Consider the following 24,772-nt stretch of genomic DNA (forward strand, 5'->3'; position numbering starts at 1 on the left):
TGAAAAACATTACTTGATTGTTGTAAATTTTAACTATTGTGAGTTTGTCACGAGTAATAGAGTGATGCCAAATAATAGTAAATAGAGTTCTTTATTTGATTATACGAACTTCTGCATACACTTTTTACATAATCTAATAACGTCTAATCTAATCTAATCTAATCTAATAACCAGGAACTGTAAGAAATAAAAATAATTGAAGAATTTGGAATTATATTAAATTTTAATTTCTCCGGTACATATTTATCAGATTTGCACGAAATTTGATAGCTTGAATAACGCTGATTTGTAGATTAATGACTTTTATCTACAGTTCTGAGAACGGGTATTCATCTAGTAGATAATAATACTCACCCTATTTACTTTAGCGTCTGTAACTTTTCTTTTAAACAAAATGTAGCCAAGACCAATACCAATCAAGTATGGTGCAATTCTGGTATATGGTTTGACATAAATTTTGTTCATATAATCCGTCCATCTAAAATAAATATAAAACTTATTAATTCGCAAGAGTATAAAAGAATTAAATCTCATTATCTGAAAATTGGTTACCTCTCAAAATAGTTTTTTTAATTTTCGTTCGTTATTATTCAAAAGCTTTTTCTTAGAGCTGGACACAACTTAATATATTAAGAGCGCATTACTTACCAGGGTACCACGAGATGAAGTATTAATAAATATTCCACCCTACCACACGTGTAGGAAATATTGTTGAAAAATAATTTTTAATTCTAGTTCTCAATCATCTACAAGCTTTTTCTCAAACATATATACATAATGTCGATAATAATAATAATAATAATAATAATAATAATATATATATATATATATATATATATATATATATATATATATATATATATATATATATATATATATATATATATATATATATATATATATATATATATATATATATATATATATATATATATATATATATGTTACGGTGAGATGCCGAAATCTGGAAAATGTCGACATTCACCGGTGAATGTCAACATTCACGTAGTCGCTTGGTGTATGTCCGAAATATTTGCTATATCCAATTTTATATTAATTTATTCCTTAATATTATTATATTTATTTGATATATTTATATTTATTCTATATTTTAATAATTTCTGACGATAGATTAGAAGAAACATCAGTGTTTGGAGTATCGGGCAAATATATACCGGGCAATGGCACTTGGCCTTAAAAAAACATCAGTGTAGGGTACACCGGGCAGTGGCCAATTAACCTTAAAAAACACCAGTGTAGTGTATACCGGGCAAATGTATACCGGGCAGTGGCACTTAACCTTAAAAAAACATCTGTGTAGGGTACACCGGGCAAATGTATACCGAGCAGTGGCACTTAAACCTTAAAAAAACATCAGTGTAGGGTTAAAATATCGAATAAATGTAATTATATCCACGAATAAATTCATATCAAATCGAATGTAATAAATATTTCAGACATTCACCAAAGCATATCTGTGATTGTCGACATACACCAATGATCGTCCGAATGTACAAGAATGTAATGAAATATTCGATCTTCCACCGACGTATTTGGTGTTTGTCGACATTCACCGGTGAAAGTCAACAACCACCGATTTCGGTCTTTCGCCGTGAAATGTATTTACATTTATCGAAGAAACCCACCTATTGCAACTCGGTGGATCTACGGTTGAAGAACTGGCTTTTCAAGTTCAAATTCCAGCCTTCCTTTGAACAGCATAGGTATATTAACCTTAACCAGGGGTGTGCTGAGTAAGCTTATATGCAGCATTGTTCGCTGAATCATCGTTGAAAAGACACAGTTAGTAGCCCCTTGGTTGATCTGAGAGATCAGTTGCTCTACGATTACCCGTGTATTTTTCCGAAAGCATATCTTATGCCAATCCATGGTGCACCACATTGACCCATGGTTCTCCACATTTGGTTAGGTGGTGGTCACATTAGGTGGTGGTCGCATTAATATGATCGGACTGTGTAAATCTCCCCTCTGTATGTTATTATAGAATGAAAATGAATAAAAAACGAAGCCTTCACTTACCTAAGTGTGAATGTCGCTGCTTGATCAATGTCCGCAACATAACTCAATGTACCAGCTATTAAATCATAATGGTAAGTTATTAAAAAACCAGAAAGCCAAGAACCCCACAAAAACAGCAACAACATTGAATAACCCACTTTAGGCCACCTGGAAGAAAATTTAAACAATCAAAACTGGAAAAAAAGGAATTAATTTAAAAATTAGTCAACTTATGAATGCTTGAACGTAATTAATAGAAATAATTCTGAAATTTACTCTAAAAAACTTTAACCTCTAGGTTATGGTCATTGACTGACAAAAAGTATTCTAGTCACTGACCATAATAATAAATTTATGCCCGTAAAGCTATCTTGACCATAAAAATATAAGTGTGTATGAAGTTTTTCCTCTCTCGTAAAATTATATCCACTGTCCATATATACCCACTGTCCTCGGTTGGTGCCTTGGCATTGTTTGAGACCCACGCGATTTGTTTGTCGAATCAAGGCGAATAATGGGACGAGACAAAGCAGTGCAGTACTGCCATCTATGGAGGAGTGGGATAGTTATTTTTGTTGTCTAAAGTAGAAGGAAGTGTGAGAGTGATGTTCTTTGACACCGACTGGATTTGAACCCAGAGATTGCGCGTACGTGGCTTGATACTGGGAACATCATCGAAAAGGGGTACAGAAACGAATTGAGCTAGAAAGCTTTACACAATAACTGAATAAATTAACCGTTAATTCTATTTATATTGCCTGAAGTTCATTAAATTACGAATAATGAGCTTTTTTTCTCAAGAGAAGAAACTGGCTATATAAATTAACAAGTAATGCATGAAGTCTTACAGCAATTTCTTACAATGTAATACGGAGAAATTAGGGATGTGTCTAGATATAAATTGCGACCATTATGAGGGCACTAAAGGAAAGCAATCTTTTCCTATTTAGACTATTAAGCAGCACTATTTATAATAATATTTAAAAATTTCAATATGCTAACCATGATTCACTTATTTTCTTTTCGTTATAAATCGATATTGCTTTAAAGGATTAGTCCTACAAAAAAAATTAAATTTATGTATCTAAACATTAAGCATGAAGAATTTTTAAAAAAATAAATATACATGCATAAACAAGCATTCATATTTACCTCCAGAGTGTTATAAGAAATAGTGGGCTAATAGCAAAGAATTGCATATCGTTCGCCAAATACCAAGACCAACCCATACACTGAAAAAAATAAACTGTAATTGAATACAATGCAATAAATAAATGCAACGTGTATGTTTACTCCCAAATACATAAATATGTAATATTAATCGAAACAAAATAAAACGTTACAATTTGAATAACCTTTGGTCAAATGATCGAATAGTTTCACAGTTTGAGAGCCCACTTAAGGAATGCAAATTAATCAATTAATTCACAAAACTAGGCACCAAATACTTTGTCAAAATAAATATTGATTATTCGGAAGGATTCGTGCTCCCGAATTTCTGAAGAATATGAAAATTATGAAGTGCCATCTGAAGTTTCAGGAACCCTCATCAGCCGAAGAAACGTTATGTTTGGTCAGTGAAAACATGTTTTGGAACCAATTTTCAAGCTTAAAATACTCGCAGGGTGAAAAAATAGGCAATTTCTATTAAACAATACGATAGGCAATTTCTGTATACGATAGGCAATTAAACAATACGATAAACAAATAGGCAATTCCTATTAACCCCTGCTCGCTAAGGCTTGCCAACCCCTTGCCTTTGCAAAACATATTTCAGCAAAAATATGTTTTTGAAATCAATTTTCAAACTTAAAATTCTCGGCTGGATGAAAAAATAGACAATATCCACAAAATTCCGATTTTTTTCCTTATTATTGTCTGTATTTTAACTTTTGTTAAGTTATGTTTGGTCCATAAAACTGTGCTTTTTAAACCAATATTCAAACTTAAAGTATTCGACTGAATGAAAAAATAGGCACTTTTGACGAAAGTTTCTTGTTCTTTTTATTGCTAATCTTTGAACTTTTGATTATTAGCTTTCTAAATGTCTTTAAATTGAAAATGTGCGTTATGATTTCTAATTATTTTATTCGCGTGAAAGAAATTGTTTTCGTATTGTTTGGCAATTAAATGCTTTAAAATCACTTTCAGAAAACATTTTTTCGAGAAATTCTCTTTACGTTAATGCGCATTACAAAAAAAAAGCTTATTACAGAATTCTTTGAGACTTTGTGCGTAGATTTTGCAGAATGTTAGCTATGTTAGAAACTAAAAGATATTGCCCAGGTGTGAAATTATTATTTTTTATTAATTTTTAAAGAAGAATGATTAAAAAATTTTCTAAAAAAAATCTATATTCAATCAATTATTATGCAAGTACTATTTTATTGTATATTTGAAATTTCTTAAAAACTCACAGTTCTAAACATATGTGATTATATTATTGTTGTACAGCTGTTTCAAACAAAATTATGAAAAATTTAATCACTAATTTAATGCCTCTCCCATTAATAAAATTTTTTTTTTGCTAATTTAAATGCTTTCAACCTTTTTTTATAACTTATAAAGCAGGCGATAAAAAAAAATAATGATTTTCATTATTATTCTGAAATTGTTTATTGCTTTTTTTTTTAAATATATTATATGAAATAATAATACGAACAAAATCATTATGGTGTTCCATTTTCTGGTATACGCACTATTCTAAAACTGAATGTAAAAGTAATCGAAAATCCGATGAAAATAATTTAGTGCGCAGCCTTTTTAATTTGTTTTATTTTAATTCTTTTAATACCGATTTCACAGCAGTTGTGTCTCAGGTCATAGAACGTTCCTTTTCCAATGAGTTGAACCGGGTTCGCATCCCAACAATGGCTGGTTGATACGAATTCATCACCCGACTTGCACCAACCACAGTGCTGACGTAAAATATCCTCAGTGGTAGACGGATCACGAGTTAAAGTCCCCTTGCCGTCATGCTAACCGTGGCATGTTTTCGTAGTTCTCCTTTCCTTATAACGCAAATGCCGGTTAGTTCCATTAAAAATGATCTCCAGGAAGTCGAATTTCCCAATACTTGATCCAGGAGTTCCCTTATCTTCTGAATTGGGTTGAAAATTACAAAGCTACGGAGTTGAACATTAATAATCGTAAACCCAAAATTTTGTCGGTTGTTCAACGAAGGTTAGGAAATACCCATTTCAAGAAAGAGAAATTGAACAGTAAAAAGTGGCCAATCGTTATTTGACTACAAAACAGTGAGCAATATAATTTTAATAACGCTTTTAACGCTTTTCATTGGAATCCGATAATATATTTTTAATATTTTTTAAAGTTGTATGGCTAAATATAAATAATACCATATATGCAAAGAAAAAACTACATAGTTTAAAAATCATCTATGGACGAAATTGAAATATTTTTTAATACATTCCTTTTATGTAAAGATAGAAATCAATTATAAATTAAAAGTAAATAATACACAGTCAATACTACCTGTTCACTTTGATTTTGAAAGTTATTGATGTAAATTAAGTTCCACCACCATTTCTTCTGGCAGTTTGGATCAACATTATTATCTTGCCAAAACGGTCCGGATCCCATTATTGGCATGACAGTTGCATAAAATGCCAGGACAATCATATACACCGGTGTTAATCTAAGTGATAAATAAATATTATTCAAATAAAATAGTACACTGAGCTTTTATAGAAGTTATGTTCAGATATGTAATAAATTTGTTTTTAACTGAAATAGTTTAAGGTTATTTTTCGAAAGTTCTGTTTTTTGCATGAAATCATACTTTTTTGTCGAATAATATACTTATTTAATAATAGTTGTGAATTTGTAACACTTACTCATGATTGTTAGGTCAAGTTTAGCCTGTCATCAGCCAGTGCCCCGAATAAAATTGATCAGCTCTCATAATATTGCATGTTGTCTGTAATGATTGCGATATTATCGTATTTGATGCTTATTGTTGTTGTTGAAGATCGCGATATTGTAGTATTTGATACACTTATGAATATTATCGGTAACCGGTAGGCAGTGAAATCTGGAGTTGCACCTACATATTGGCGTACTTGACTACATTCTCCCAATAACCGATAAGTATTTACAGTTTTTTTTATTTCCAATGAGCTGCTCAATAAGTCTTCCCGATGAGCAGACCTAGTGCGTTCTCCAGAAGTGGTATACACTCTTTCAGGACCACCACAATAGGTGAGATACCTTCGGCCATGTTAATTTGGACGTCTAGTTTCTGCCACACTAGATGGCAGCACCGAGACTCTATTTGGATGCTAAAGTGCACTAGGAATTTAATTTTTCCGGAAATGCCAAGAGTATTTAAAGTGGCTTCCTATAAATGACTACATTAAGAAATATTGCATCATTAAAAAATAATTTATTCATAAATTCAAGTAACTCTCAACTTAATTAGCTTTTTCTGATAATAATGCTTAAAACTTACCTCAAGTAACGATGGACATAAAAATAAAGCCACGGAGTTTTTCCTTGTTTTTTGGCACATTCTTGAAAGTATAGATAAGACATCAAAAAACCACTGTAAAATAATAAGAAACAAATCACCGAATTGTAGTTGAATAATAAATAAATAGGAGCAAAAATCAATGAACTCGAATGAATATTCATTACCAATAGGGTGTTGCGTGAGGGCCGTTCTTAATATTTATTTTTAGAAACCATGCGAAAAATGAAGAAAAAGTACTTCGACATTTGAGATTGCAAGTAAATATTCAACAGAGGAAAAAATTAAAACGGTATCAAAGTCTGAAAAATCACTATTGAGTAATGTAGGTAAAGGAAATATTCAGAATCTGTTAGATTACCATTTGAAACTTAAAAGCATTTCCAATTTCTTTCTTTCTCAATTAATCTCTATTTTCTCCGACAGTCAAACAGATTTTGATATTTGGTACAGTGCACAGTAAAAAGAACTGTAAAAATTCAGGACCAAATTACTATAAACGAAATACCGGCGCTCAGAGTACTGGTACATTTTACCGTAAAATCCATTTCTGCCCTAAACTTTTACTCAACAAAAAATCTGAAAAACCGCAATTTTTACATTGATATTTATTGAAAAGTCACTAAATCATTGTAACTAAAAAAATATTACCGTAAAATATATAGTAAAAAAATTTTAACTGTAAAAATAGATTTTACAGTTAAATGAATTTTACATATGATGCACCCAGGATGCTAAATCTTTTAACCGTAGTTTGATCCGGAATTTTCTACAGTGAACACCTTGAATAATTTTTGATCTAAGGATTGAATTTTCAAGTACTAGGACTCAATATTAATGGTTCGAGGGGCATCAAATTTGCCAATTAACTAGTACAGACAACATTTTAAATTACAAAATCAGACACAAAAACGTGCTTTCTCTGAATAAACATACTTATTTCGCGACAGATTTGGATTCTTAACCCTCAAAATATTGTCCCAACAGTTTAGTCAGGAGAGCGACTAAATTATTTTAACTATACTCTTTTTGAATTTCAATTATTAAGAACTGTTCGAAAAAATTTAATTCAAATTTAGTATTTTTCTCAATTTGAAATTGCCTTTCTTGAATTGATGTTAAAAAAATATTTATATCTTACAATACAAAATATTTCAACCATTGTTAAATAAAATAATAAATAATTATTGTAATTAATATATTATAATAATTATTATTGTAATTATTATAATAATTATTTTAATTATTTTAATTATTATAATATTATTATAATTATTATAATTATAATTATTATAATAATTATTATAATTATTATAATAATTATAATTATTATAATATTATTATAATTATTATAATAATTATAATTATTATAATATTATTATAATTATTATAATTATAATTATTATGATAATTATAATAATTATTATAATTATTATAATAATTATAATAATTATTATAATAATTATAATAATTATAATAATTATTATTATGATAATTATAATAATAATTATTATGATAATTATAATAATAATTATTATAATTATTATAATAATTATTATAATTATTATAATTATTATAATAATTATTATAATTATTATAATAATTATAATAATTATTATAATAATTATAATAATAATTATTATGATAATTATAATAATTATTATAATTATTATAATAATTATTATAAGACGAAATATGCAAAAAGTAAAATTAACAACTTTTAAACATTCTACGGTCTCCTCATCAAACTATTGGAGAGGAGAGCCGTCAAACCAGATTCCAGCCATTCCCAATATTTTAAGGTCAAGAATCCGTCGGGAAAAAAAAGCATATTTATTCAGGGAAAGTACGTTTTTGTGTCTGATTTCATAACTTAAAATATCTTCAGCGCTACTAATTATCATATCTCAAGTCAGCCCTTGAACCATTGAAATTGAGTCCATGTGCATGAAAATCCGATCATTCAATCAAAATTTATTCAGGGTGTTCCTTTTTTTCCTCTTTTTTGAGCACTGTACATCCACGATTATATTTTTTCCCACTTATATACTAACTTTTTGTGTTCAACCCCACATTATGTATACTTATGTGTATATTTTATATAAAGATTCTAAAAATATATATTGAGGGTGATATTTACAGAACACCCAGTATATTAAAAATAAATTCAATTTCTGACTCACCTGAGCACGAAAAATGAATCAACCGAATACCATCCATTGAGTATGGCTTGGAAAGGCAAATTATCAATGAGTGGCAGGAGACTTTTCATAGATCCTTTTATGTAAAACAAAACATTAGAAAAATTCCGGTACATAAATAATTTATTACGTAGAACAAAAATTTCAATAATTTTTTAACATTATTTTGAAATTAATTAATTGCTTTGGGAAAGATTTCAATGATTTGTGGGTGGAAAATTTCGTAAATTTTCGTCAACTTTACGGAAAAATCATCTCACTCAAATAAACTATTATTTTGCCTGCAAGCAATACATAAGACAGATGTACATAAAAGCTGTTGCTCTCACAATGTTGTTGTTTCCATCAAATCTTTATAAGAATAACCTCTAATTTTGAGCAAGCACTTTATCTGTAAATTATGAACAGTTTTTTAATTTTCATTTATTTTTTAATGCTTCTGACACTAGCCTCTCTTTATTTTCACCTCTATATAAACGCTATTAATTTTTGTAAATAAATGCACATAATATTTTTGCATTTACTTTAATTCTAATAAAATGTTGTTACTGTCTGGCAATCAAGAGATGATCTTAATAATCTTAAGGATTAGAAAGGTAAAGAAGAAAAGATTTTCGGTGCCGTCGAAATATGTGAGGTATCTTTCTTAAATGTGTCGTTACCGCATGAATCGATAGATGGCGCCTCCTAAAATTTTTAACATAACATTATTACATTTTTATTTATTTTAACTCTAATAAAATATTACTACTGTCTAGCAATCAAAAGATGATCCCCCGTTCTTAGTGCCTTTGACCTCACCGAATGATAATCTCTTGATTGTAAGAAAGTAATCATGACTTTAAACATGATAAAGTCATGAAAAAAAACATTGTTTGATGTATTTTTATATATTTTTAACGTCATATACCGTGACTTTATTTAGGTGACTTGGTCTCCACGATCAGACAGAGCTCACCTCAATTTTTCCCTTTTCACTTACATTATATTATTATTAATTTCAAGCCTTAATTAACTAAGACTAATTAACACTTTTTAATGAGGTAATGTATTTTTCAGTGACAGACACTGAGGTTACGAACCATTAATTTAAAGTTTATTGCAACTGAAAATTGTTCAAACTAAACAATCTTAAATATTTAAAAAGTAAACAAGAAAAGATTTACGGTTTTGTCCCAATGCAATATATTCTATGGAAAAGGCAATAGACTGGAATTTTAGTGGTGCGACCTATCGAGCAGTAAAGTAACTTCACAGTTAAGTAAGGTGGTTTGCATATTAGGACAATAACAGATTTACTTTGAGACCCTCGATAGTTTCTTTTTAAGAAAATATTCAAAATACACTTGAATTATTTAACTTCTTTTATAATTTGAGCAGGAAATAAATTTATAAGTATTTTGTTGACTCAAAATTAAAATATGTGTTTGAATTATGCTTACGGATTTGAGCAATAGGTGACATATACACATGGCACACAATGACCCATGTCATACTTAGAAATCGAATACCGTGAAGGCACAAGAGTTGTCCCTCTGTGGAATCAGTGTTGAACAACTTAGATCCATTCGTAAAGACGCAAAAGCAGTTTAAGACAGGATCACACATGTCGATGAACACTAAAGAATGAAATATTCAACATTTAAAGACACAAAACATAAAAATAGCTTTAAAAAACTACTACAAAAAAGCTAATAAATCTGTGTTTTAGGGCAATACAATAAATTTAATAAGTCCAAAAATGTTTACACTCATTAAAGTCTGCATAATTCTTTTTTCCTGAAAGCGTTTTAAAATATATAAGTAAAATTTCGATGAAAAAAATGCTAAAAATTTAAATGTTTTCCATTAAAAAAATTAATAATTAATTATAATTAAAAAAGTTAGATAATTTTAATTGTTGAATTTTTTTAAAAAATATACTATTATACAAGGTTATTAATAAATCCCTCCGGGGTTTCGAAGCGTTATAGTAAAAAATTGAAGACGAATATGGCAAAAAAGAACATATGGATTTATTCCGAAAGTATTCAAGTTTTAATTTAAGCAGTTGCCGGTAGATGGCAGTAACATGTACCATTGAAGCCAGTTATAGTAAAGGAAAAGGGTGTTTACAGGCAGAAGAAATTATGAATAACCTTGTATTTTCTTAACACTAGATTGCCCAAGGAAGTCATTTTAACTGCTTTTTAACTGCTTTTTCATTTGCAAAAAATGTACAAATAAATGCATAAATAATTTTCTTCCCAAGTGAAGTAAATTTTTTTATTGTTAATATCTACTAATAACTTGTTATATAACTGTAAATAATATAAAGAATATTAAAAATTAATTTAAGAAATTTCTTTACACATTAGTTATTCTTTCACAATGCAGTCATTTTTGACTGCTTTTGTGCAATATGGGTATATATTAAGCTTCAGTCTTTCTAGTGTTAAAAATATTTCATTGCTTTAATGGGTATACTTTCTTCTGACTTCAATACTTCTAAGTAAAAGTATAATTCCCTTCCATTATTTAACACTAGAAAGACTGAAACTTAGTATATACCTATATTGCCCAAAAGCAGTCAAAATGACTGCATTGTGAAAGAATAACTAAACGTGCATAGAAATTTGTTTAATTAATTTTTAATATTTTTATATTATTTACAGTTATATAATAAGTTATTAGTAAATATTAGCAATAAAAAAATTTGCTTCACTTGGAAAGAAAAGATTAATTTATGCATTATTTTTTGTAAATGAAAAAGCAGTAAAAAAGCAGTCAAAAGGACTTCCTTTAGGCTATCTAGTGCTAAGACCTGGATTTTAAAAGATTAACAAACACTGTTACATAAAATTTATAGATATTGGCTTTCCTTATATTCTTGAAAACTACTTAATATGATTCAAATAGTTTTTTTTATATACAATTGAGAAAAAATTGTTACAATGGAATATTTAACCTTTTAATTTTGTTGGTGAACCTTCATTAATTACCAATGGCTCTTCCAAACTCCTGTCTACGAAATACTCAGAAACTTTTCCCTCAGGACTTTTACATTCATCTTTCGAAGTATTTGAATGGGCGAAATATTTGAAGGCAGTAACAGAACTCCCCAAGAATACCAGAAGGAAGAATACAGACATTATACATCTGGAAGATACAATAATATCGCTATGAAAATATTTGCCATGAATAATATTATACAATGCATATACAGTCAAACCTCGATCCATCGTTGCAGCATCTTTTGTGTTCCCGTATGGTCTTGTTTGAATGGTCCTGTCACAAATGCTATGCTCTTAATGTTGATAATTCTCATTAAGATCGTTTTTGAAACTAGAACATTCCCGCGTCCATCGTTCGGAAATTTTACCGACATTTGAAAGAAAAAAATTAAAGTAGCAAACTCTCACTTATGCGCCAGCCTAAGGGATTAACATGAAAAAGCGCATAAGTGAAAAGCCTATTGAAAATTCAAAAACGCAACATAAATTGCAATGATAACATGAATAAAAATTAAGTACAAAATCCAAATTAAAGCATTAAAAAAAAAGAATATATTTTATTAAAAAAAAATACTTACAATGTCACAATTCCTCCAGTACTCAATTCCAATGATTTAGCTTTGCAAGTTAAGGCAGTCACATTAAAACCGATGCCAGTTTTGTTTAATGCTGGAATGAAGCCTGAAAAAGAGTAGAAAACACTGTTTATTCATTTAACTAATCTGCAATAAAAACTGGGGGATAATTCTCAATCAATCCTAAATGACAAATCTGTAATGTTCTACTAATTTAAAATTTACCATTTTTTTTTTTTTTTTTTAAAAAACTGTAAAACTGAACTATTTTAGCAAACTCGAGAAGAAATTAGTAAACTTCAAATGTTTACAAGATACATTAAAAATACTTACTTGAATTATTAAATATATCTACAAATTCAGATGGTTTACACGTGTCAGGTAAACACACAGCAATTGAAATTGGGAGATACTCCTGGAATAAAAATGTATGCACATATTATCTGGAATTTAGGTATGTCAGGAATTTTAGAATACACCGTGTGTAGGAAAGAGAAACATTATTCTATCGTCGAGGATAGAAAAAGCAATGAAATAGTTGTTGATTTACGTCGCACTAGAGCTGTACAATTGGCTATTGGCGCCAATGAAATAGATACAGAGAAAAAGGTCACTACCGGACAGTGATAGCCAATGGATTAGCTCATATATAATCAGTGACATATACATCAATAAGCCATTACATTATGACCACCCTGAAAATAACTTGTAGGACCACCTTTAGCCCTCAAAACTGCTAGCACCCGCTGTGGCATTGATTCCACAAGGTGCTGATAGGTAGTCTGAGGAATCTGGTACCAAGCGCTCACCAACTGATCCTGCAATTCCCTCACATTGCGAGGGGGTAGCGTGGCAGCATGAATTTGGTTTTTAAAGTAGGACCACAAATGCTCTACTGGATTAAAGTCAGGTAAATTTGGGGGCCAAGACATGACTTGAAAGTCACTGGAATGTTCTTCGAACCAATCCATGATGATTCGACCCTTATGACATGGTGCATTATCCTGTTGGTAAACACCATCCCCCGCAGGAAAAACTGTTGCCATGAATAAGTGAACCTGGTCTGCAACTATGTTCAAGCTGCTTACAGACGTCTGTGGTTGTTTTAATGAGGATTATGGATCCTAATGTGCCCCATGAAAACATTGTTCCTGAGCGAGAAACCATGAAACCTGGGTGAGACTATTGTTATAGATGGAGGGGGGTCATAATGTAATAGCTCTTCGGTGTACGTGCTCATAAAATCTGTGGAAACAAGAGTCCAATGGTCATTTGCTGAGCAGAAATCAAGAGAAAATTTATTTCCCATTTATATCTACGTCTAAATTAAGGAAGTGACCTCTGGAATGAGTGGTTCTGCCATCTGTCCATGGGTTTCTGAGCTAAGATGTACTTACATCCTTGCGGAGCACTCCTACCTAACGAAAGACGCATCTTCGTGACTAATTTTTAAAAGGCCACTCGCTGGTGAGTTCGGCTTGACCAAGTGTCATTAGAAACAACAGCAATAAGGTTGCTGAGTCGGAGCATGGATGCATGTTGTCTGATTTTTAGTTTTGAAAAATACTTTTAAAAAAATAAATAAAGTAAATAACAGGTCATGTAACATGTTGATGTACATGTAACACGACGTAATAGGCGATTACTTATTTCAAGATGGTTCTTTATAGTTTTATAAATTAATAGAATTACATTTTATTTTCTATTTTACAACCGTCGTTGAACAACCGACCCAATTTTATGGGATTACGACTACTAATGTTCAAATCCGTAGCCTTGTAATTTTGAATCTTATTCAGAAGACAAAAGTACTCCTGGATCGAGTATTGGTAGAAATTTACCTTCGTGGAGAACTTTTTGATGGAGCTAACCCGCATTTACGTTACATGGAGACGAAGACCACGAGAACCTCCAACGGTTAGCCTGACAGCAAGGGGACTCTAATCCATGATCCGTCTGCTTTTGAGGATATTTCACGTTGGCACTGTGGTCGGTGCAAGTCGGATGCAGAATTCGTATCGACTGGGATTGGAACCCGGTTCGCCTCATTGAAAGGCGAAGCCATCGCACCCTAAATAGAATTACATTTCCTAAAGGTTATTACTCCTTCTGGTAAAGTTAATCAAGATCGCTAGGCTTTTTTCTCTCGCATATTTTAGATGTCAGTTTTACGAGCCCTACGACTGTTTAAAAAAAAATTAAAATTAAATTGAGTTTATCATTTATCATTTAAATTTAAAAAGCAAGTAAAATTTTACGTAATGTGGAAATTTTACGAAAAATTTTGGATCAATTTGTAAAAAATTAGTTTAAAAATTCAAGAACTTATTTTGTATGCAAACATAAAAAAAAACTGCTTTAAGATAACCGCATTTATAGTTTAGGAAAAGAACTTTATACCATGCTACTCTATAAGAAAAAGAAAAATCACCGTCACATTCTTATACTATTTATGAGTTTCAATTTATACTTCCCTTATGCGTAATCTTCCAACAAGTTTTATGAAAGAAAAGCATTAAAAATTTTTAATGAATTTTCTTCTTAGAAAAGCAAATTCTAAAGTGAAAGCTTCAAAATGTAAGTTTGTTTACTTATAAGTTTACTTTTTGCATCAACATAAACCTTACAGCGTTTAGAAAACAGTTTTAGCTATGGTCGTTGATATTAAAAGTAAAATGAAATGCATAATCAAATATACTCATTATCTCAAAGCAAGATTTTTGTTCCTTGTTTGATTTTTTTTAAACTGTACTTTTCAAATGCCAAAATAGTTCGTTCGATTTTTTTTTTCATTACAAATTTTTTTTCAGAACTGAAAGGTGTTATCGAGGAGAACTGTCTGCCTAATCGAAATACCTTATCTTACGAAACTTTTTTTATGAATTTTCATCTTCTGTTACTACAATGAAACAAAATATTTCTCAGATAACAAAAAATCCGTACACTTTGGTCATTTTAGATACTACAATAGGAAAAATGAGCTACATCGTTGAACCGTATTGCTACAAAAATTTGTTGCAATATTAATTAAGAATTAAACTGTGAATTATGCTTTGGTTAATTTGTTGCAATATTAATTAAGAATTAAACTGTGAATTATGCTTTGGTTAATTTGTTGCAATATTAATTAAGAATTAAACTGTGAATTATGCTTTGGTTAATTTGTTGCAATATTAATTAAGAATTAAACTGTGAATTATGCTTCGGTTAATTTGTTGCAATATTAATTAAGAATTAAACTGTGAATTATGCTTTGGTTAATTTGTTGCAATATTAATTAAGAATTAAACTGTGAATTATGCTTTGGTTAATTTGTTGCAATATTAATTAAGAATTAAACTGTGAATTATGCTTCGGTTAATTTGTTGCAATATTAATTAAGAATTAAACTGTGAATTATGCTTTGGTTAATTTATTGCAATATTAATTAAGAATTAAACTGTGAATTATGCTTTGGTTAATTTGTTGCAATATTAATTAAGAATTAAACTGTGAATTATGCTTTGGTTAAATGCATATTAAAGTTTCTAGTAGCAGATGAATTATTAGAATAATTAAGAGCAGTTAAGAAGAATTAAATTAAACTATAATATGTTCAATTTTTCATCGTTTTTGCATCATATTACTAATTAACATGTTCCTACATTTCAAATAGAGTAGAAGTAAAATTTTCTGTGAAACTGAAATTTCGCGAAAAATTTCAGTTAAATTTGTAAATAATTTTTTTTTAAAATTCACGAACTTTTCTTGTACACAAGCATAAAAAATCTGTTTTAAGACAAAGGCATGTATTTCTTAAGAAAACTACTTTAATCCATAATCCTTTATACTAAAATCTCCGTCACATTTTCATACTTATGAGTTTCAATTTATACTTTCCTTATATGCAGACTTCCAAAAGGTCTTTTTTCAAAATTTATGAAATATTTTTTGTGAATTTTCGCCTTAAGATATTAAACAGCAAATTGAGAGGGCTAAAATATAAGTTTTTCATGATTACTTGTTTGTTTATTTTCTGCATCAACCTGCACCTTATAGCATTTAAAAAGCCCTTTTAGATAGGATCTTTGATACACTATCAATGCATTATCTCTGAACAATGTTCTTTTTTAAAATTTATTTTGATTTAAAACGGTATTCTCTAATATAACCCAAATAGTTTTTTTAAATACAGAAATCGCAAATATGAAGTTTTTTTTTACTCTTTTGAAAACAGGCATAATGGAATGATATTAACGAGAAAAACTTTCTGCAAAACTGTTACAGAACTTTTTTATAAATTTTTTTTTATTTCAACAATGAAACAAAATATCCTTCAAATAATAAAATTCGTATACTTGGGACATTTTAGATACTATAACAAAAAATGTGCTACAACGTTGAGCCATATAGCTACAAAAAAAATGTAGCAATCTTAATTAGGCCTTAAATTGAATCGTGTTCTCGTTAACTGTTTGCAAGTGTTTCGTTTAACAAATGTTAAGACAATTTAAATTTAACAATAATATGGTTCAATTTTGCTTCGTTTTTATGGAATTGTGTTCTCGTTAAATATGTACTAGAGTTTCGTGTAACAAATTTTAAGAACAATTAAATTGAATAATAATATGGTTTAATTTTGTATCATTTTTGTCTTATACTTCTAATCAACATGATCCTACATTTCAAACAGTGTAAATTAATTCCCATAAATTTACCGCCACTGTAACTTGCATGGTGCAGTATTGCCCATGAAATCCTCCTCTGTCATTTTCCTTCTGCGCATATACACTTCTACATTCATCAAAATTTCCCAGCCATTTCAGATTTCCTTCCAATATTCCACTTTCTGGTTTTCCAAAGGAATCCAACACTGAAACATACATATAAGATTTATAAGGCTTTCAATTGGATGAAATATAGACTTTGTTATCATTAAATCCAAAATGGGGAGAATGTCAACATTCTTCGGTGAGGACCAACATTCACAAAACTGCTTTAATGACTAAAAAAGTAAAAATATTTGTTGCATCCGTTTTCATCTTTATTTATGTGATATTTTTAATGTTTATTTAAAATTAACTAGGAGACTACGCTCTCTGCTCGCCAGCCCATTTGTTTCGTCTCATTCATCAGTGTTTTATCTTTAAATGTCATTCATTATTTTCCACAAAAACACAGAACGTTTTGTTTTCAAAATATGCTATTATTGTAGTTTGATGTAAGAATATTTTGTTAATATGCTAATAGTAGCGAAATAGCCTATATTCAATTACCTAGATATGAAAAATAATCGTCTGCAATTGAAAAAAAGTAAACAAATTAACCTAAGTATATACAGATTATTTGACTCAATAAGAAGTAATGAATGAATAGTAATTTTACACGTCGATGAGACTCATAACAAATCAAATAGGAAATGGTTTTATCTCTTTTTATTAAGTTTTGTAATTTCTTAAAATTTCAGTATAAATATTAAGTTTTACATCTGGTGACCTTGTAGTCTCTCTCTTTTTTTGCTGCTTTTGATTGATATGTACTCGAGCATGAGCTTACAAAATAAAGAAATAAAAATATCCTGAAAGAAAAATAAATTTTTCCGCCCAATGGATAAATAATCAATACTTAAAGCAAACAAACTGAACAAAAAATTCACAAAAATGTATCTAAATTTGCAACAACTTTCAAACGAATTGAAATCTCAAAACAAAATTCGAGTTAAGTTTACAAATAGAAATGGCTCTTTTCAGTACGCGGAATTTCAAGTCCCTTTACAATGTGTTTCAGTTGTCTAAGCATGGTATTTTTTTCCTATAAATTTAAAATTTAATAATTCTCAAACTAATTGTCGAATGTAGTTATTTTTTATTCGGTCTTAATCCCTATATATATTTCTACAATCCATCGTTATTTCAAATTTGCACAGCAAAGCAAAATGTAACGTAAAAGAAAGGGAGAAAAAATTCATGAAAAACGCACTTAAAATTCAAAATTTTTCAACTTAAAAATTTTCGAACAAATTGAAGTTCCGAAAAAAAACTATGTGTTAAGTTCATAATTAAATGTAGCCCTTACAGCTGTCCAAATTTCAACTGTGTGGTTGCATTTCTGTGGCCTGCAGAGTGACCTTTATGATATTTATGCTAAGTTTAACAATTAAAAATTCTATCAATAATTATCGAATATTAATTTTTTCCCCCTCAATCAACTTTTTCGGATCAGATTTAATTAGGTACCTGCAAGAGACGTCACGCGTGGGTGATCAAAAACAATTTGTGACGTGACAACGCGTGGGTGACGATTGTTGTCACCGGCAAAAAACAATATCAGTCCATTTTCTGAGGTTATGTTAGAGATCTGTAGACATAGACACTGACAACAATATAACACTGACGTTGACGACCTCGAAGCGACGAAATATTTTGGAATTCGTTTTATTATTATAAAAAGAAAAAAAGAAATGTTTTATTTTCGATTTCCAAACTCCGAAATTGAAATAAGAGTAGCGCTTCAGTAAAAATGAATTTCTTATCTTTCGCTATCTGCAAAGGATATATAACAATCCTCTCACAGATAGAGGGCGCTTAAATTGAAGTTCGAGTGCTTTTGTTGTTTTGTAATTTTGCCACCAGGTATGATAAATTTTCCACACATTTTGTTTCTTTTGTGCTATTATTATCTGACTCATAAAATACGCTCTATAATAAACGTAGCAAAAACTTTATTTTTTTTATCAGAATAAATTTTTTTTGATAGAAATAAGTTTAAGATTGAACTAGTTATTTTTAAAATTTCCATAGAATATTTTCGATGCTCATTATAATTTATTAAAATAAGGCAATAAAAAACATATTGATTTTCCAATTAATATCTTATTCTTTTAATTTGCTGCACTTGGAATCATTAAATCGCAAAAACCTTCCTTGAAAGTTGTACGTTGTCTGGCTAAACGATTTATTGAAATAATCTTTTGAACATTTATTTTAAGCGACTAATTAATGGGATTCATTTTGAATAAAAATGTTAACTCTTAATGAAAACGTTTAAATTAAAGTGCAATAAAACTAAGGAAGTTATACATATTTTTGCTTGTCGACTGGAGCCTATTTTTTCTGAAAGTGTGTCTAAGTTTATTAATTAAATTTAAAATATATTATTTATGTTTGAAAGTGTCAAATTGCATATTATTGCATATTGCATATTTTACGGTCCTAATCAAAACGTATTACTATAACATACTTAAATATAAAAAGAAAACTGAACATACTTACTTTTTATTGCCCAAGAATCCTGATAGTTTTTGAAATCGACATTATCTTTAATGTAAGACAAATCCGCAGAACAAGTGCTGTTTGTAACATTGCTGATACTATTAATCAAGGCAGGAATAAGATTGAAAAAGTTTAATAACTTAATATCGTTGTGAACATTATTATTTATAAAAAATTCTTTTTTTCCTTCCAGCATTTTAGCTGACGCAATACATTTTGTCGTGTCTCTTACAAATCGATTTACATCGTAAATCGTTCTTTCCTGATTTTTTGAAAAATCATCAGAGCTATAAATAATTTCACCACCAACGTATGTAAAGAATATAAATATTATTAAAATTATTGACTTCATAGCTCACGAATCAGAAATTACTATAGACATCAACGATTGCTAGCGAAAATGAAGTGATTGATAGTTTCAAAAGTACTGTTTTTTTTTTAATTATTACACAACAACATATCTTTCGTACGCTAACAGCAACACCATTGTCTGATAAAATTATCATTGCATTTTTAACCTTTTAATGTGTGACAAAGAACATCTATTTGGTCACGAGTTCCTTTACATATTTAGGTAGAGTGGAAATTATTGTTTAAATAGTTTTTGTTCGTTTTTTAGAAATCACGTTTCAAAAAGTCATTTCCTTTTCACGTAATAAGGTGAGAATAAAAAATGGATGATGTCATCACATTATTTATGTTTTCAAAAATATATCATGTGTTAGAACTATGAGTGCTGTCTGTTCTGTAACATTCAATCTTATTTATAGTTTTAATTCTTTAATATTGACATGATAAGATCAAATTTTAGAATATAATGAGATTAAAATTTAAATATTTAATTTGATATCTCTAGAGTGCAATTAATTACTTTGTTTTTATATACTACTAGGTTTTCAAATACTTTTAGGCTACTAGAATTTTCTTTTTCAGTATTTTGTCTGCTTGTCTAAGTACGTTTGTTACTTGAGTAACTTTGCTTTAAAGTAATTTTAATAATCGCGTAATTTTGTTATAATTAAGAAATTCTGCTTTCAAGCAAACTTTTTTTCAGTTTGAATTGTTAATTAACGTAAAAAGATAAGTTTAGGATGCTTCTGTAAAAATAGAAAAATATTTTTTTTATGAACAGGAAATATAAACTATCGAAAATGTAAACTTAGGACTACTTCATCACTTTACCATGATTATTTTTATTTTTTAAATACTGTTAAAGCCCTATAATATTGAACTTATAAATTTGCAAAGTTGGGGTCTACGTAATGGACGGCATTAATTAATCATTGTAAAAAAAAATCTATGAAACTAGAAAACTCAATAAAATTTCAAAAAGGATGTTCGAAAACTCACAGCATTTACTTTCATATTTGTGAAAACAAATTATTTCGATTAGAGAATCTTTGCTACCGATATTTTTTCCAGGACACCTGCTCTTCATACGTCAATTTTTAGAATCCTTATCAAACATTAAGGCGAATTTAAGGTTGCATATTAATGTTTATTCAGGTGATAAAGAATACTTTGTTAAAACCTTTGCGAATCGTTAAGGAGGAAAACTAGCATTACATTAAACATTAAAACGAGTTTGATGCCCCATGAAAATTGACGGAGGCTTAGAGGTGATATTTAAAAAAACTTTCTGTTTTATTAATCTCACTGGTTTCGCTGTTTTTAACGGCGCTTTTAAAATACTTATTTTTTTTTCGTTTTTCCTTACTTAAATATTAAAATAAGAATGTAATATTTACTTAATTATTGACAAATATTCTAAAAAATATATATTAATTGTGGTGATGAGGGAATACTCTGTATATCCAACGAGATTAATCAAGCACTCTTAGCATTTATGTGCAGTTTTAAGTTAGAGAACTTAAAAAAGTTGATCTACTTAAAACAGCTTTCGGGAATCGAGTAAGCAAATTCTACAAAATGAAATATTTCCTTTTTCTTTAGTCATAAAATATTAATTGCATCTGTTTTGAAGAATTTTGAAAAAGGAAAACCATTAGAAAAAAGTCTTCTTCTTTTAAATGGCAACCAATTTGTTTTGATGATAGTTTTAACGCAGGAATAAAAAGAGAAATAAAAAATCATGTATAAAGCAGCTAAATGCTACAATTCCGAAGGAAAGTTGAGTAATGCAGTAGAAATTCCGTATGAAAATTGACACCAATCAAACATTTTAAAGAAGAAAACAATGAAAATAATGAAAGATATAAAAATGACGGTTCCTTGGGGTATTCATCCACTTTTCCTTCGAGGTTAATATCTTCCTTACCTGTACTATGCATGATTCTTTATCGCCTGACGAGATCATCGCCAACAAAACCAATTATTATTTTTTTTTTTTTTTTTTTGAAATGCCGGATGCTATTTAGGCGAAGTATGAAATAATCGTCCTGATGAGGTTATTATGTAAATGTTGTGCATGTTACTGTGAATGATCGAAATCGGTGGTTGTTGACTTTCACCGGTGAATGTTGACAATCAAATTAGTCGCTTTGGTGAATGTCCGAAATATTTATTACATCCGATTTGATATTAATTTATTCGTGGATATAATTACATTTATTCGATATTTTAATACTTACTGACGATAGATTAGAACAAACATCAGTGTTTGGAGTATCGGGCAAATGTATACCGGGCAATGGCACTTGACTTTAAAAAAACATCAGTGTCGGGTATACCGGGCAAATGTATACCGGGCAGTGGCACTTGACCTTAAAAAAACATCAGTGTAGGGTATACCGGGTAAATGTATACTAGGCATTGGCACTGAACCTTAAAAAAACATCAGTGTAGGGTATACCGGGCAAATTTATACCGGGCAATGGCACTTAACCAGACTTAGTATAACTAGACCTGTGGTAAATGTCCGAAATATATACTAGGTCTAGTGTCACTTTTGCTATAGCTTAAATATTTAAAAAAAATTAAACAAAGCGTTTGAATCAATTTTAAACTGATAACGAAATTATTGCTTTAAAATTAAAAAAATAATAATAAAAACTGCGCTAGATAAGAGTAATTGAAGTAGTTGCTTTATGCAGCGCATGTGCGGAAAAAAAATTTTTAAAAAATTATCCAGGTGCATCTAAAATTGGATGAATATCCCAAGACACCAATTTTTCTGGGATATCATCAGTAATATAATTTTTATCACCACAAACATATGCCACAAGTAAAAATGTTCCCAAAACAGTTAACTTCATAGTTTTCAAATTAAAAATTACGTTCATTGACGATTGATAGAGGCAAGTGTTCTAACAAAAATCAAAGTGATGGATAACTTTAAAAGTGTCATATTAATCACAACAAAACCACGTGTTTTTTTTTTCTTTTTTTCTGCCTTTAAAGCAATACTATTGTCTACTAGAGTTATCAAACTACTGGCTACCTCTTTATGCGTAACAAAGGATATTACTCTAATCACGAGTCTATTTACAGATTACCATAAAGTAAGATTTTATAGACAAAGATTTTGTTTGTTTCTCAAAATACATGTTTAGAGAGTTGGTTTTAGGGTCTGTTAAATAATAGGTGATAGCACGATATTATTTTCGCGTACTATAAAAACAGAAGGGTGAGATTTTTATTTTCGCTTATCAAATTTAACAGCTTCTTAGAAGTTGTAGCAATTTTGAATTTGTGATACTTTTATCTGCGTGTCAGTGATGCGCACCCATAAATAGAGTTAGATAAAATGAAAAACTTTCTGCAAACACGAACTCGCAGTTGAAAAACTTTTCTCGCGCATTGATTAACTCTTGTAACTAGCTTATTAACTTTCAACCCTTTCGTCGCCATCTCATTTTTGAGATTTGTTTGAAAACCATGGATTTTTTTATATACTCTATAATGCTTTGCGCCACAGGAGTAAATTTGGTTAAAAATCAAATAAAAATTTAAATAGAAATCCAAAAATGTTATCTGCAAAAACACTTTTTAAATAATTGAAAAAAATACCTGAAATTTGAGCAAGAGAAAGAATTTATTCACAGAATTTTATAAGTGTTTTTATAAAAATAACGATGAGAGATTTTATTGATTTATTTTTGGATGAATATACACCGAAGAAGCATTACATTATGACCACCCAACTAATAACATGTAGGACCACCTTTAGCCCTCAAAACTACTAGCACCGCCGTGGCATTGATTCCACCAGGTGCTGATAGGTAGTCTGAGGTATCTGGTACCCAGCGCTCACCAACAGGTCCTGTAATTCCCTCACATTGCGAGGGGGTAGCGTGGCAGCACGAATTTGGTTTTCCAAGTAGGACCACAAATGCTCTATTGGATTAAGGTCAGGTGAATTTCGGGGCCAAGACATAACTTGAAAACATTGTTCCTGGGAGAGAAACCATAAAAACCTGGGCGAGCCCATTATTTTAGATGGAGGGTGGTCATAATGTAATGGCTCTTCGGTGTATATACGTTAGTCTTTTTATATTCTGGCCATTTTTCTGAGGTTAATGCAAACGGTAATTTATTTGTTTTTCTTATGACTTGATCTTCCTCTTTTGACGGTTAGCCAAAAATTCTGGTTCTAACTATAGTTCTTATTACTACACATTTAGTCAAAAATACAAAACTGAAAGGAAATTTAATAGGATAAATGATTTTTTTCTGACATGCTCTAAAGTATCATGTTAAAATTACCAAATTTTATCGCGTATTTTAAAAACATATTTTACTGCCAATTTGACCAAAATTATTATCAAAGCGCTTTGGTAAAAACTATCGAGCTCTTTGGTGTTCCCATAGAGCCAAAATCACGGTAACTTCTACCATATTCTGGCTGTTTTGACCATACTTTTCTCAGTATGGTATTCTAAACATAATTATATACAATTTTTTAATTATTATTTTTGCTTTTTATTAAGTATCTAATGAAGACTAATTTAAAAAATATGAAAAAATGCATTTATTTTTAGCAAAACCTAACTATATTCTAAATATTTCATTATCAACTTATATGGCACTTATTTTTATATTATACATCAACCACGGATACAATCCTGGAACGAATAAGTATAAACCAACTGGAACAGCAAAGAATCAACCAATCCACAATATCTTCTGAAAAGAGAAACATTATAATAAATAAAAATACAAATAAGAAAACTCTAGAAGCCACTAAATTTGAAGTTTGGTGATAAATACCGAAAACACAGTATGAACCAACTGGAACAGCAGGGAATCAGCCAATCTACAATATCTTCTGAAAAGAGAAACATGA

The 24,772-nt window shown here is 29.6% G+C and overlaps 1 protein-coding gene across 1 annotated transcript in view; it reads right to left on the bottom strand.

Annotated features, from left to right (window-relative positions):
* LOC122269139 (nose resistant to fluoxetine protein 6) overlaps positions 1 to 19,929 on the bottom strand; it is a 37,264-nt gene extending 17,335 nt beyond the window's left edge. The window contains exons 1-12 of the mRNA XM_087153635.1: positions 19,528 to 19,929; positions 16,975 to 17,129; positions 12,611 to 12,692; positions 12,281 to 12,383; positions 11,657 to 11,847; positions 10,152 to 10,328; positions 8,692 to 8,785; positions 6,491 to 6,583; positions 5,515 to 5,677; positions 3,172 to 3,251; positions 2,041 to 2,187; positions 355 to 478 (exon numbers count right to left, since the gene is read on the bottom strand). Coding sequence (XP_087009761.1) covers positions 355 to 478; positions 2,041 to 2,187; positions 3,172 to 3,251; positions 5,515 to 5,677; positions 6,491 to 6,583; positions 8,692 to 8,785; positions 10,152 to 10,328; positions 11,657 to 11,847; positions 12,281 to 12,383; positions 12,611 to 12,692; positions 16,975 to 17,129; positions 19,528 to 19,879 — 1,761 coding nt within the window. The 5' untranslated portion in view covers positions 19,880 to 19,929. The remainder of the gene's footprint in view (positions 1 to 354; positions 479 to 2,040; positions 2,188 to 3,171; positions 3,252 to 5,514; positions 5,678 to 6,490; positions 6,584 to 8,691; positions 8,786 to 10,151; positions 10,329 to 11,656; positions 11,848 to 12,280; positions 12,384 to 12,610; positions 12,693 to 16,974; positions 17,130 to 19,527) is intronic.
* Between the last annotated feature and the right edge of the window lie 4,843 nt (positions 19,930 to 24,772).

Source organism: Parasteatoda tepidariorum, chromosome 10, assembly GCF_982258835.1.
Source record: "Parasteatoda tepidariorum strain Cologne lab strain chromosome 10, Ptep-v5.0, whole genome shotgun sequence".
NCBI classification, from domain to species: Eukaryota; Metazoa; Arthropoda; class Arachnida; order Araneae; family Theridiidae; genus Parasteatoda; species Parasteatoda tepidariorum.